The sequence below is a fragment of the Phodopus roborovskii genome, unplaced genomic scaffold (assembly GCF_943737965.1).
Source record: "Phodopus roborovskii unplaced genomic scaffold, PHOROB, whole genome shotgun sequence".
NCBI classification, from domain to species: domain Eukaryota; kingdom Metazoa; phylum Chordata; class Mammalia; order Rodentia; family Cricetidae; genus Phodopus; species Phodopus roborovskii.
The window spans coordinates 20,472,790-20,486,840 of record NW_026126541.1 but is presented as its reverse complement, the minus strand read 5'-3'; the positions used below and the strand labels follow the sequence as shown (position 1 = coordinate 20,486,840).

The 14,051-nt window shown below is 40.8% G+C and overlaps 1 protein-coding gene across 1 annotated transcript in view; it reads left to right on the top strand.

Annotated features, from left to right (window-relative positions):
• Positions 1 to 14,051, top strand: part of Plce1 (phospholipase C epsilon 1) — a 237,058-nt gene that overhangs the window by 180,269 nt on the left and 42,738 nt on the right. The window contains exons 10-16 of the mRNA XM_051199750.1: positions 104 to 212; positions 2,385 to 2,507; positions 2,596 to 2,732; positions 4,883 to 5,121; positions 6,515 to 6,576; positions 6,663 to 6,828; positions 12,639 to 12,746. Of these exons, the coding sequence (XP_051055707.1) occupies positions 104 to 212; positions 2,385 to 2,507; positions 2,596 to 2,732; positions 4,883 to 5,121; positions 6,515 to 6,576; positions 6,663 to 6,828; positions 12,639 to 12,746 (944 nt within the window). The remainder of the gene's footprint in view (positions 1 to 103; positions 213 to 2,384; positions 2,508 to 2,595; positions 2,733 to 4,882; positions 5,122 to 6,514; positions 6,577 to 6,662; positions 6,829 to 12,638; positions 12,747 to 14,051) is intronic.

Here is a 14,051-nt window from a genome sequence, read left to right as displayed (position 1 = left end):
TGTTTACATAAAAATCAGTTTGTGGATTGTTTGCTGGTTTTTAAGGGAAAGTAGGAGCTAAATCATCACCTCTTTTTTTTTCTTTTGTTTTTCATCCCTGCAGAAGCCAATGTCATCACCAACCCTCCCAATCCCCCCCATTCCAGAAGAGCTCACTCTTTGACCACGGCTGGGTCCCCCAACTTGGCTACGGGGATGTCATCTCCCATCAGGCCAGTCTCCTTCCCTGTGCTGTCTTCTTCAAACAAGAGTCCCTCCAGGTGGGGCCTTAACATGATGAAACAGGGAATCTCCACATCACTCCAGCTATGAGGAAGGGCGTGTACCTTGCCTTCTATGCAAAGAAGTCTGTCTCTAGTTCTAACTCACAGTTAAATTGAAAAACCCCTAATGGAAAATTATTCTGATTTTCCTGATTCTGTGATCATAGTTTCTCATACTGCTATGATCCCTTCTAATTGTCTGAGAGAGAGAGAAAAGTCCTTCCAAGGTTAGAGGCAGTAATAAAAAGCCGAGCCATGATGCCCTAATCTGAACCATCTAGTTTACTAGACACTGATTACATGTAGCCATTTAACATCAAGCTTCAATTATTCAAAATGAAATTGGAAAATCAGGTCCTGGGTCATGCTTTAATTCCACCACAGATGGCGAATGGTTCCTGAGCTGAATACTGCAGATAGAGAACACGTGTGTCCCTGCAGCATCTTCCATTAGATAGCGACATGCTAGGAGAAAACATGGATTTGAGTGTACACTGCCTGACTGTCCTGATAGTGAAATGTATATCATGATTTTCTGACATGTGGTAGAAGTTATGCTTTCCTGGAGCAGTAAATTTAAGTATTGCAACAAGTTGGATATCTTTACCTAAACCCAAAGCTAGGATTGTTGCAAATGATGTTGTAAGGACCATAGACTTTTAAATATCTCTGCTTTTGCTGATCAATGACAGCACTCACCTTTAATCTTAGCAGCTGAGAGGTAGGAGGATCTCTGTGATTTGGAGTCTGGTCAAGCCCACATAGCTAGTTCCAGGCCTGCCCAGGCTGCATAGTGGGACCCTGTCTCAAAAACAAACAACAGGAAAAATCTACATCTTAGAAACAGAAGTAATAATAAAATGAAAATCCACCAAAAGGAACTGGAACACCACTCTATACACAACAGCTAAAGAAATGTGGAAGATCCAGGCAGAGCCAGTGTAAAGCAGGTCCTATTCACTGTGCCACAGAGAGATGGGTCTCAGCGGACAGACATTGGCTTTGGAAAGGTTCTACACACACTACTCACATGCGCACAGTTACAGACACTCCCAGTGTAGTCGCTCTTATCTGCTTTCTCCTCACTATTGATAAGAACTCTATAGTAAAGAACCATTCATGTCTTCCTGGACTTGTATCCTAAGTTGCACACACCACACACAGCTTAAATCCATCCATCCATGATGCTCTCCCATCCAGAGAGGTGACTGTCAGATCTTAACTCTAAATAATTTTCAGTGAGTGAGCTCTGGTCACAGAATTGAAAGTAGACTGGCTAATCAGTGTCCTTTGTACTTGCTTATACATTAACACTTGAAATATCCCCTGCTGCCCCCTCCAAGCCTTCCTCAAAAGAAAAGAAGAAGAAGAAGAAAAAGAAGAAGAAGAAGAAGAAAAGGAAAGAAAAAAGAAACATTCTATTAATTGATTTGACTGAAAGCCATAGTTGAAGCATTTCTTCTAATACTTTGAGTAATCCACATAGAAAATAAAAAGTGTAGTGAAATGGCCAGATTGAACATTTGCCTGAGAGCGGTGATATTTTTATGGTGAATGGATGGAGCCTTGGTAGGTGCAGATGGGCTCCAAGGCAGGGTTGGCTTCTTTCCATTCTTAATATTTTTCTGACTCACATTTTCCACTAATATTAAAAGCTCTCCCCTGTTTTCATTGAAGACCTGGTTTAAAAAAGGAAAAGGAGAGACACTAATGCATTTCAAACTCGCCTCCTGGATGTGTTTCCATAATTTAGGATACAGAAAAGAACACCAATTATTTCCCATAGATTATGAACTAGGAATTTTTATATCTTTTTTACATGACTTTTCTTCAGACACACTGAATTTAAGAGATTCCCCCTGATTTATCAGTTTGTGTTTCCAAAGAGCTGTTCTGTTAGTGAAGGAATATTAACTGCAAGGGTTTTTGTCACGATTGAGTAAACTAGAAACATTGTTACCTGTACATACTCGGTCCCTCTGATGTGAAGTTGGTTAAGAGAAATAAAAGGAGTCTGGGGTATAGTATTGTTTCCCTTTTTGCTCAGATTGTCATCAGAGACTGTTGAGGCAGAATGACTCAGGGTGTGCATCTGCCAGTGACAGCCATGTTTCTCTGCAGTGCCTGGAGCAGCAGCAGCTGGCATGGGCGGATCAAAGGAGGAATGAAGGGCTTCCAGAGCTTCATGGTTTCAGACAGCAACATGAGTTTCATTGAATTTGTCGAGCTGTTCAAATCATTCAGGTAGGATGTGGGCTTTCTTCTGACTCTTTGTCAGGCCCACAGTTGGGTGACAGATCTAAATGGGAGGTGTTTTCCCTCCCTCCCTCAGCGTCAGGAGCCGCAAGGACCTGAAGGACATCTTTGACATCTACTCTGTACCCTGCAATCGGTCTGCCTCTGAGTCAGCCCCCCTGTACACCAACCTGACCATTGAAGAAAACGCCAGTGACCTTCAGCCTGACCTAGGTTGGTTTGGGACTTTGCTTTGGGAACTTTGTCTCCAAAAAACCAAGGTGGGAGGTCAGCCTGTTACTCGTGGTTTGCTGTTACCTGGAGCTTTTAGAAACACTTGAGAATTGTTTCCAAGCTCATTTGGTGGTGAGGAGCAGGCAGGTGCTGTGGGAAATCCACTGTCTCGTGGTTCCTTTTAGTTAAAACTGGGGTATTTGTCTAAGAATGTCTTTGATCACTCTGACAACCTTGCTCCCTTCTGGACCATTTCCAGATGTCCACAAGGTTAGGACTGTGTCTTAATTGAGAAACACCAGTGTCTGTCCTACCAATTGTCTGTCCTTTGTCAAGGGGAGTTTTTGGCCACCTCAGCAGACTGTTCCTATGTGAACATGGAGGATGCTTTTCCTTCTTTGTTAACCAGAATATCGCCTTCTGTGCCACTTACACCATTTTAGTCACCCATGAATTTTTAAGCCTATTATCATTTTTCTCCTAAATTCTTGACAGAACTATAAGCACAAGATAATGTACACACACACACACACACACACACACACACACACACACACACACACCTCTTTTTTCATGTACTTACTTCATAATTACTTATAACCTTGTATTGTCCTGATTAGCCATTGTATAGCTCTCAAAACATGCATGCCCACAGACTAACCAAATAATTACATCTTTTAAATCATCACATTTTATCTTATAGACCCATTGTAGGTTTCTGGAAAATGAGAAGATGAGAAGAAACCATTGGCCCCTGCACAAACTGTTTGTAATGCCCTGCATTAGTAAAGTGCCTTTGTTACAATCCAACCACTATCGATACATATTTGTAACTGGAGTCCATGGGTTTCCTGAGAGTTGCACAATCCATGGCTTCTACAGACAATGACATGTATACACAGCAGTATTAGGCAGAACAGATTTGCTGCTCTAGAAATCTGCCCCACCTTTTCAGCTTACTCTCCTTCCCTGTAAGCCTCTGGCTGCCACCAATTTTGTTACCATTCCATAACTGGGCCTTTTCCAAGACACAGCACATCACTGAAATCCTACAGTATGTAGTCCTTTAAGATAACTTTTTTCCACCAGGCAATATGCATTCCGTTGCTTTTTTTTTTTTCAACTCAATGGTTAATTTATTTTAAATTGAGTAATATTCAATTATATAGACATCCTCCTATCAGCATTTGTATGCATAATTTTGTATGCCAATATGTTGTATAGCCTTTTGGCTAAGTATCTGTGTTAGATTGTATAGTAAGCCCCTGTTTTTCTCTATTAGAAATTGCCACATTGTCTTCCCAAAGGTAAAATGACAATGTGATGGGTTCTTGCAGAAACAAACATACTCTTTACATAGGGCCCAACTATACTCTTTGATCATTTACCAAAAGCAATTTTACTTTTTATTCTTCTACATATTATATTTATTGTCCAACAGTTGCTATTATCAAAAAATGAGTTTTAAAATAGTATTGATGAAAACTCTGTACACAGATGCTCATGATTACAAATTTAAAAATACAGAAAAGCTTTGGTAGTGTGTTTCTTGGTTTTCTACCAAAAGCTTAGAAACAATTATTCTCAAAACAAATAAACAAACAAACACCCTGGGCCAGAGAGATGGCTCAGAGTTGGAAATATTGCTGACCTCCCAAAGGACCCAAGTTCAGTATCCAGTACTCATATTGAATGGTTCACAACCATATGAACTCTAGGTCTAGGGATTCTAATAGCATAGCCTCCAAGGGCACCTGTCCTCACGTGTATATAACCACCCCCAAACACCCATACACACAACTTTTTAAAAAAATTTTAATCTAAATTTGGGCTAGATGAGATGGTGCACACCTTTAATCTCAGCACTGAGGAGTCAGAAGCAGATGGGTCTCTGTGAGTTTGAGGCGACCCTGGTCTACAGAGTGAGTTCTAGGCTGAGCATCTTTCCAGCCCCTAGGTCTTTCATTTATTCATTGATTCATTTTGTTTCTCCTTCTACTGTGGGAAGCCAACAATACACACTGACTTTGGCACCTTACTTAAACAGATTAGAGTTTCGCCAGGGCATTGATTCCATAACACCATTATCTCTAGATGAACTCATCAAAGGGCTTCTGGATAATCCATTGCTATGGGTGGCTATGTTTCAGATTTGCTGACCAGAAACGTCTCAGACTTGGGGCTGTTCATTAAGAGTAAACAACAGCTTTCTGACAACCAGAGGCAGATATCTGATGCTATTGCAGCAGCGAGCATTGTGACTAATGGCACTGGGATTGAGAGCACATCCCTGGGCATATTCGGGGTTGGCATACTCCAGCTCAATGACTTCCTGGTGAATTGCCAAGGAGAGCACTGCACGTATGATGAAATTCTCAGCATCATCCAGGTATCACATGTACAGCATGCCCCTGACTGATCTGATAATTTGATGCTAAGCATTTTGTTCTGTTTATACGTCTTCCCAAAGCCTTCATATCTGGGGTCCAAATAGAGTTTCTTTTAATGCCAAGTCCATTGGTATTCTTATTTATCATATAATTAACATAAGTCCTGGGGCATCTCTGACTCCATGGCAATTACAAGGAGAGTGTGCCCGATTCCTTCTTGCTGTTCTAACACATGCAACAGTCTATATTTTCAGTCTGTCACTTAACACTATTTGTCAGCTCCTACTCTGCAGTCTGTGTTCCAAGAATTGGGATATAGTACCAGTTTCATTCTTCCATGCAGCTTACATTCTGAGGTGTGAGGCAAACAATAAACAGCTTCAAGAATGAGTGGTTTCTAAAAACTGAGCAGGGTAGAGATAACGGGAAGGCTGAGCTGGAGAAGGGCATTGGGGCTGATCTCCGAGGGACTTGAATCATTTGAAGTTCTGAGGGAAGAAGGTTCTTGGAGAAACATAAAGAGCTAGCTCAAACCCTGGGGCAGGAGCAAGCTGGGGATTTATGAGGAACATCAAAAAAGCTAGCGTAATCAGAGCCAGGCAGGACTGGCAGATGCCATTTCAGGCAGGTATCCAAAGACCAGCTCATCTAGGCCTTCTAGACCACAGGACGGATGGAGGTTGTGCGTGTGAAACAGGAAGCTTGAGGAAATTTGAAGCAGGAGGTGATTTATGCTTGAGGGGGTCACTGTGAGCCCATTTGGGAATAAACTGTGCTGATGAGGGATGGAGACTGGTGAACAGTGGCCACTGCCCGAGCAGCCCAGGAAAGAGGAGGTGGCTGTTTAAAGGGTGACAGCTATGGGGAGGGAAACTTCATAGTGACAGAGTCACATGCAGCAGAATGGGGTTAAGCACCTGATTGGGAGTCCGTGAAGTAGCACGCCAGCCTTTAGATTTAACCGCTAAAGATGCTAAAACTGAGGACCCACTGTGACTTAGTTGAGTGTATGTTTGGTGGGGGGTGTGCCTAGAGAATCAGCTCATCCTCCCTCCCACTGCTGGAAGGTAGCTGCCATTATTATCCTCATCCTTGCCTCAATAATGCACAGTGTTTTCAAATAAATCAGCCTTATTCTTTTCTCTTGCTCCTTTCTTTCTCTTAAGTAAATATGCTTGGTATAATAAACTCGCATATAATAAATATTTTCTTTTGGACTAAAAACTGTATCTTACCACTAAGTAACTAAATTAGTTCAAATATTTGGTTTAGACATTCCCTAATGAAAACAGAACAGCTTTTTTAAAAATGATGTGGTGTTATTTCCCCCTTCTTAGTTTTCTTTACCCTAAAAGAAAAAAAAAAAATGCCTTTTTTTTTAATCCCTTGCAGAAATTCGAGCCTAGCGTCAGTATGTGTCACCAGGGCCTAATGTCGTTTGAAGGGTTTGCAAGGTAACTAACTCTTCGGATCCCCTTTGAAAGTCACTTAAGAGTACACATTGCTCTTATGCAGCCCTAAGAAAGTATGTTTCGTCCAGGTTTCTGATGGATAAAGATAATTTCGCCTCCAAAAATGATGAGTCACAGGAGAACAAGAAAGAACTTCAACTGCCCCTCTCCTACTATTACATTGAATCTTCACACAATACCTACCTCACAGGCCATCAGCTCAAGGGAGAATCCTCTGTGGAACTGTACAGCCAGGTACGGGAAATGCTGACTGCGTGGGGCTTGCATAAAGCTTTCTTAGCATGTAGCCCCCAAATTACAAAAACTTGCCCACGGACTCCTTTGGAAATCTTGTAAACTGTTAAGTGGACAATATAAAAAGCCTCTGAATGTGGGAAAAGAGGTTATACACACAGTGCTTGTTTTCTTTGCTTCTTTTTGCCCATTTGTTTGTTTGTTTGCTTGCTTGCTTTCCCCTCTGTCCATTCTTACCCTTCAGAGTGGGCAAAGAAAGAGGAGAACATCTGTTTGAGACTCACAGCTTTTAGATCTCAGTCGGATCTACTCCTACTAAAATTAAATTTTCCCATGGGAAAGCCACCCAATCATTTCACTAAATGCTAAATAAATCCATATATTGTGGTGGGAAAGCATAGTAGAAATGCAACTTTCTTACAGAGTTAATCCCAAAATGTTGTTTGTTTTGCTTTGCTTTGCAATTTGTTAGACAATCAATCCATCCCTATGGCAACGAGCTAAAGAAAAAGCCATGCTGACTGGAGGCGCTTTCCTCCAGGATGCGATGCATGGGAACATTCTGGGAAACAGTGGGCTCTCGAGGACTGGGAAAGGCACACCCTTTGACCTGACCAGCCAGCTCTGTCATTCGTGTGCCTGTCTGTGTCATACTGTCTGCAGCTTCCTCTTCTGATGTCTATTTTCTCAGCTCCTCCCAGAGAGCGGGAAAGAGCCAGGTTAGGTCCAGGGAATGTAAGTGCGATTCAGTGCTTGTGGGTCCAAGTTTGAAAACTGTAATTATATTGTACTCACACAACACCCAGTGGCAGTGAGATCCCCTGTTGTCCAGATTGGTCCAGTATTCACGGTAGACTGCGACACAGTTTCTTCCCCAAAGTTTGTTTGGCACAGAATGTGCTTTAATCTCTGAACTCCAAGGAATCTTTAAAACGAAGTGAAGATGTGTTCTCAGAGTAACGATCTTCCGTGTAGGACTCTGTCAAGGACACAGGGCTGCTTGTACTAAGATGAGAAAGCCACAGCTAGAGGCACTGTGTCCTGGCACAGCTCTGCTAACAGACTAACTGGCCAGTCTTTGATGTGCTTTGCACACTGGCCATTTGTTTGCACAATGAGCTCCATAGTTTGTGGAACTCCATTTTTTTGTGAGATAGCTCTGTGAATTAAGGCACTTGCCACCAAACCTGATGACAGAGTTCAGACCCTCTAGCCCACACAGTAGAAGGAGAGAACTCCTTGTGAGTTGTCTGTCCCCTGACCTCCATTCACGCCATGACATTCATATGCACACACATACAAATAAGTAAATAAAAATTGTAAAAGTTTAAAATCCATTGTTCTATGGGAAATATATATATATCTTTGTATTTAAAATAGTGTCTATATTAAAACAATCATGGACCATTTCTGAACTTTGATTTCCAATTCATGTTTGACTTCAAGATATTTTTAACTACTTAGCATTCTACCCGAAGCAGAGATTATCTCAGCTTCCAAACCAGGCACAAAGGCCCTCACATGGACTTGTATGATGAGAGATGTCATTCTGTAAATAAGTTTCTCATAGTGATTAATGAATAAAGCACTGTTGGCCAATTGGAAAGCAAGATAGGTGGGACTAGGAGACAAGGAGGATTCAAGGAAGTAGTAGGAAGGAGTGATCATGTAGAGACTGGAGAGAATAGAGGTCCGGGCCCACTCTCTGGTAAGATAAGATGACATGGAAGTACTTAGATTAATAGAAATGGGTTAATAATTAAGACGGAGCTAGCCGATAAGAAACAAGTAACTGGCCAACAGCGTTGTATCTAATACAGTGCCTCTGTGTGTTATTTGGGGCTGGTGTGGCAGCGGTGGGTCCAGGCCGGCAGGGAAAACCTACTCCTAACACTTGTAGATGTGGTTAGACCATGTGCAGAGCCCTTGCTTCATTTCTAATCCTGTTATGCTCTCTCTGCCTTTGCTCTCTCAGTCACTTCCCATAGTTTCCCCATTATTAAGAATCCTCATTGGGATCACCTACATACATTCCAAGACATTTCCTCTGCACTAGGTTTCCACAACCCCCAGAATCCCCCCTCAACTCCACCCATCTCTTTACCTCCACTTCATCTCCCCCCATCACCCAATCCCTGGCTCCTGTCCCCCTCTGCCCCCAGTCTACCTGCAAAATCTATTCTACTTCCATATCCAAAGAAGATTCCTGTATCCCACCTAGCCCCTCCTGGGCCTGTGGATTGTAGCTTGATCATCATTTACTTAACAGCTAATATCCATTTATGAGTGAGTACATGCCATATTTATCTTTCTGTGTCTGACTTACCTCACTCAGGATTTTTTTCTAGTTCCATCTATTTGCCTGCAAACTTTAAGATACCATTTTTAACAGCTGAGTAATACTCCACTGTGTAAATGTACCATACTTTCTTTATCCATTCTTCTGTTGAGGGGCATCTGGATTGTTTCCAGTTTCTGGCTATTATGAATAGAGCAGCAATGAACATGATTTGAGCAAGTGTCCTTATGGTAGGAGCATCCTTTGGGTATATGCCCAAGAGTAACATAGCTGGGTCTTAAGTCTTCCCAATTTTCTGAGGAATTGCAAACAGGTTTGTACTCCCACTAGAATGGATCAGTGTCCCCTTGCTCCACATTCTTGCCAGCATGAACTGTCATTTGTGTTGATCTCAACCACTCTGACAGGTGTAAGATGGAACCTCAAAGTAGTTTTGATTTGTATTTCTTTGATGGCTAAGGATTTTAGTCATTGAACATTTCTCTAAGTGTTTTTCAGCCATTTGAGATTCCTTTGTTAGGAATTCTTTCTTTAGATCTGTACTCCATTTTTTAAATTAGATTATTCATTTTTTATATCTAGTTTCTTGAGTTTAGATATCAGTCCTCTATTGAATGTGGAATTAGTAAAAAATATTTTCCCATTCTGTAATCTGTTGCTTTGTCTGATTGATAGTATCCTTTGTCTTACAAAAGCTTTTTGGCTTCATGGGATCCTATTTACTCTTATTGTTACCTGTGCTATTAGTGTCCTGTTCAGGAAATTGTCTCCTGTGCCAATGAATTCAAGGCTATTTCTTCTTTCTCTTCTATAAGGTTCAGTATATCTGGTCTTATGTTGAGGTCTTTGATCCATTTGAACTTGAGTTTTGTAAAGGATGATAAGTTCATTTTTCTATATATCAACATCCAGTTAGACCATCATCATTTGTTGAAGATGCTTTCATTTTACCATTGTATATTTCTGTCTCCTTTATCAAAATCCAGGTATCCATAAGTGTATGGATTTATATATGATATTTATATATGATTTAAGCTGTAGTAATGTTTCTTTTACAAACTTGGGCACCCTTTTGTGTTTGGGGCATAGATGTTAAGAATTGAGCTGTCACCTTGGTGGATTTTTTTCTTTGATGAATATGTCATGTCCTTCCCTATCTCTTCCGGTTAGTTTCAGTTTGAAGTCTATTTTATTATATATTAAAGTGTCTTGCTTCATATTAAAGCTTGCTTCATATGTCCATTTCTTGGAATATCTTTTTTCATTCCTTTACCCTGAGCTAATATCTGTCCTTGATGTTGAGGTGAGTTTCTTGGATGAAGCAGAAGGATGAATCTTATTTTCATATCCATTCTGTTAGTCTGTGTCGTCTTAGTGATGAGTTGAGACCATTGACATTGAGAGATATCAATGACGATTGATAGTTGATTCCTGTTGTTTTGTTGTTGTTGGGGTGGTGGTGGTGGTGGTGGTGTGTGTGTCCTTCTTTTCTTTTGATTTTCCTGGTATGAGATTATTTATTTCCTGCCTTTTTTGTGTGTGTAGTTAGCCTCCTTTATTGAAGGTTTTCTTCTAGTTCCTTCTGTAAGGCTAGATTTGTAGATAGATATTGCTTAAATTTTACTTTATCATGGAATATCTTATTTTTCCATTTATGGTGATTGAAGGTTTTGCTGGGTATAATAGTCTACAGCACATCCATCCAGGCCCTTCTGTCTTTTAGAGTCACCCATTGAGAAGTCAGATGTAATTCTAACATGTTTGCCTTTAGATATTACTTGGTCTTTCTCCCTTGCAGCTTTTAATATTCTTTCTTTGTTTTGTATGTTCAGTGCTTTATTATGTAGTGAGGGGACTTCCTTTTCTGGTCCAATATATCTGTTATTCTGTATGTTTCTTGTGCCTTTATTGGCATCTCCTTCTTTAGATTAAAATTTTTTTTCTATGATTTTGTTGAAAATATCTTCTGGGCCTTTGAACTGGGTTCTTCTCCTTCCTCTATACCAATTATTATTAGGTTTGTTCCTTTTATAGTGTCCCAGATTTTCTTTGACCAATGTATCCATTTCTTCTGTCATATCTTTTAACACTTGAGATTCTCTCTTCGATCTCTAATTTTCCATTGGTGAAGCTGTCTGCCTAAGTTTGAATTTAAAATCATAAAGTTTTCGTTTTCACAGCTCCCTCAGTTTGAGGGTGTTTTAAAATCCTATTTCCAATTTTTGGTCTTGAAAAGTTTTACTTATTTCCTTACTTTTCCTGGCTTTTTATTAATTTCGTATTTAAGAACCTCTATCATCTTCATATCATCGGCTCTGTTGGAGTATCTGATGTCATAGGCTAGCAGGGCTATAGTGCAGACACATTTCCCGGACTATTATTGATTGTGTTTTTATGCTGGCATCTAGGTATGTGGTTTTGGGCTGATTATAGGTCTAGGTACTGATTTCTGGGTTTGTCTTTGTTGAAGAGATGTTTTGTTTCTTGGCTTCTATTTCTCTTCTCAATTTTCAGAGAGTGTGATGCCTGTTTAGCTGGTGTGTTCACAGGAAATGCCTACCCATGTTGGAGGCTAGGTAATAGGATGAGTCAGGGGAAGGAAAGTTGGAGGAAGACAGTCTTTGTGATCCCTTGGAGACTGGACACAGAGGAAAGGGAGACTGCCCCAGGCTTCCAGCTACTGAGATCCAATGCCTAGGGGGGATTGGATCTCAGGAGCAGTAGGAGTGGCCTACTTGTTACCCTAGGAACAGTGGCCCTTGGGTTAGCAGGAAATGCCTGTTGGAGTTGGGGTCTGAGCCAAAGCAAGAAGTTGGGGAAGGAAGGTTAGGAGGAGATGGCTTGTGAGATACACAGGAGATGTGGGCAGAGATGAGGGAAAGCTGCAGCTGATGTTCTGTTTCAGTGCTACGGAGGAGAGTGGGGCTTGAGTCTGGTGGGACAGAGAGAAAGGAGAAGGTCTGCGCGGTGGCCTGTGTTTTAGCAGCCTGTGCCCGCTGGAGTTGTGGGATAGGACACAGCCACGAGTCAGGGCAGGGAGGTTAGAAGGGGTGGTCTGTGGGATCCCTGGGAGACGTGGGCAGGCGTAAGGAAAGGCTGCAGCTGGCGTTCAGTGGCAGCCCTTGGGGCAAGACTGGGGGACTGAGTGCTGAAGAACACAGAAAGATCTCTAATTTTAAGGTCTTCCATTTCAAAGAATGAAAGATACTTTAGGGGGCGGGGGAGGGAGGGAGGGCGGGAGGGAGGGAGGGAGGGCATGCTCTTACACTCACTTTTCCTTCTAACAATCTTCATTTCTGGCATTCTTCTCACATTGATTTGTTCTTTCCATCCCTGAACACATGTTAATTGTGTCCTTTAACCGAAACGCCAATTATCTGTTTTTTATTTAATAGCCAGCTTCTTTATCCATAAATGCAAATGCTGACTGATATGAACTGTGTGCTTGGTTCGGTTTGAGGCTTTATCTGCTGGTGCTCATCTGGGGTGGACTCATTCATTGATCACACAGGTCCTCTTGCAAGGATGCAGGAGCATAGAGCTGGACTGCTGGGACGGAGATGACGGCATGCCCATTATTTATCATGGACACACACTGACGACCAAGATCCCCTTCAAGGTAATGCTTTCCATCAGACCACAGGGACACGGTCTTCATTAAGTCACTCACTCAACAAATTATACCTTAAGTCAGAGGTTCTTGCACTAGATCTGAAAGCCCTTCAGAGTGTTTGCAGTACTGTGGGGTGAACAGGTTCGCTTTTCCAGGATTTGATCAAGAACTCTTACTAGATCCCTTTTCAGCTATTTATTTTCATATGATATAATGATAAATAAAGACAGAGACCACTCTCTTCCTAGAGAAATTAAAGGCCATTTATCCTGCTATCTGGGCTGACAAAGGAAAATATCATGGAGATTTCCTGATGTCAGAAGATGATTAAGTAATTACCATTAGAAAGTAATAAGAACCAGTTTCACCTGGGAAGATCCATTATCCCAGAGGACTGGCATTATTAGATTATTTTATATGCTACATAGCTTATTAGTTTGGCTATGCAGTTACTCCTCCCTCAGAGGGTCTTAAGCTACCTAACATCATTTTTCTCTGAGCAAGTCTGGGAAGGAATATGATTACATGGAGTAGTAGCTAAAATGCATTTTTTCCTTCAACTTATTTTCTATTTATCATTCATGAAGCTCTTACACTGTATATTAGTGAATGACTATGTTTACAGACATATATTAAAAGATATGGTGTGTGCCATAATGCAGGATTAACTATTTCAGTGTGTCTTAGGCATCATTATATTATATGCTATAACAAAAACAATTATCTTTTACTTAAGGTATTCTTTCTTGACATACTAGTTGTTTTTTTTTTTTTCAATTCAATATAATGGTAGTTGTCCCTTATAATATGGGAACATGGCTCAATATGAATAGTTTGATGTCTTTATGCAAAATAGCCTAGTCTCTTGCTTAGTTTACAAAGACATTTGGCCCTCCTTAGCTATGGGTTCTGCATCCCTGGACTCAACCACACAATTATAGATCCAAAAGTGGGGTAAAATTGTGTCTGTAGAGAATTTGTATACATTTCCCTTGTCATTATTTTGAAACAATGTGTTCACAGTATACTGGGGATTCTAAGTATATAAGGACTATTTGAAGTACATAGAAAGATGGATTTATGGAAATTTTATATATATATATATATATCACGCCATTTTTATGAGAACTGAGCATCATATAGATTTCTATCTGCAGAGGTCCTGTAATTAACCTTCCACAGATCTAGAGAGATAACTGTATTTTTGAAAAGATAAAAAACATTTGTCCAAACTCTGTTGAATGCAACAATTAAGACACTTTCTGTGGTTCAGTACCAGCCTATTGACTACCCTGAACAGACACCTGACTC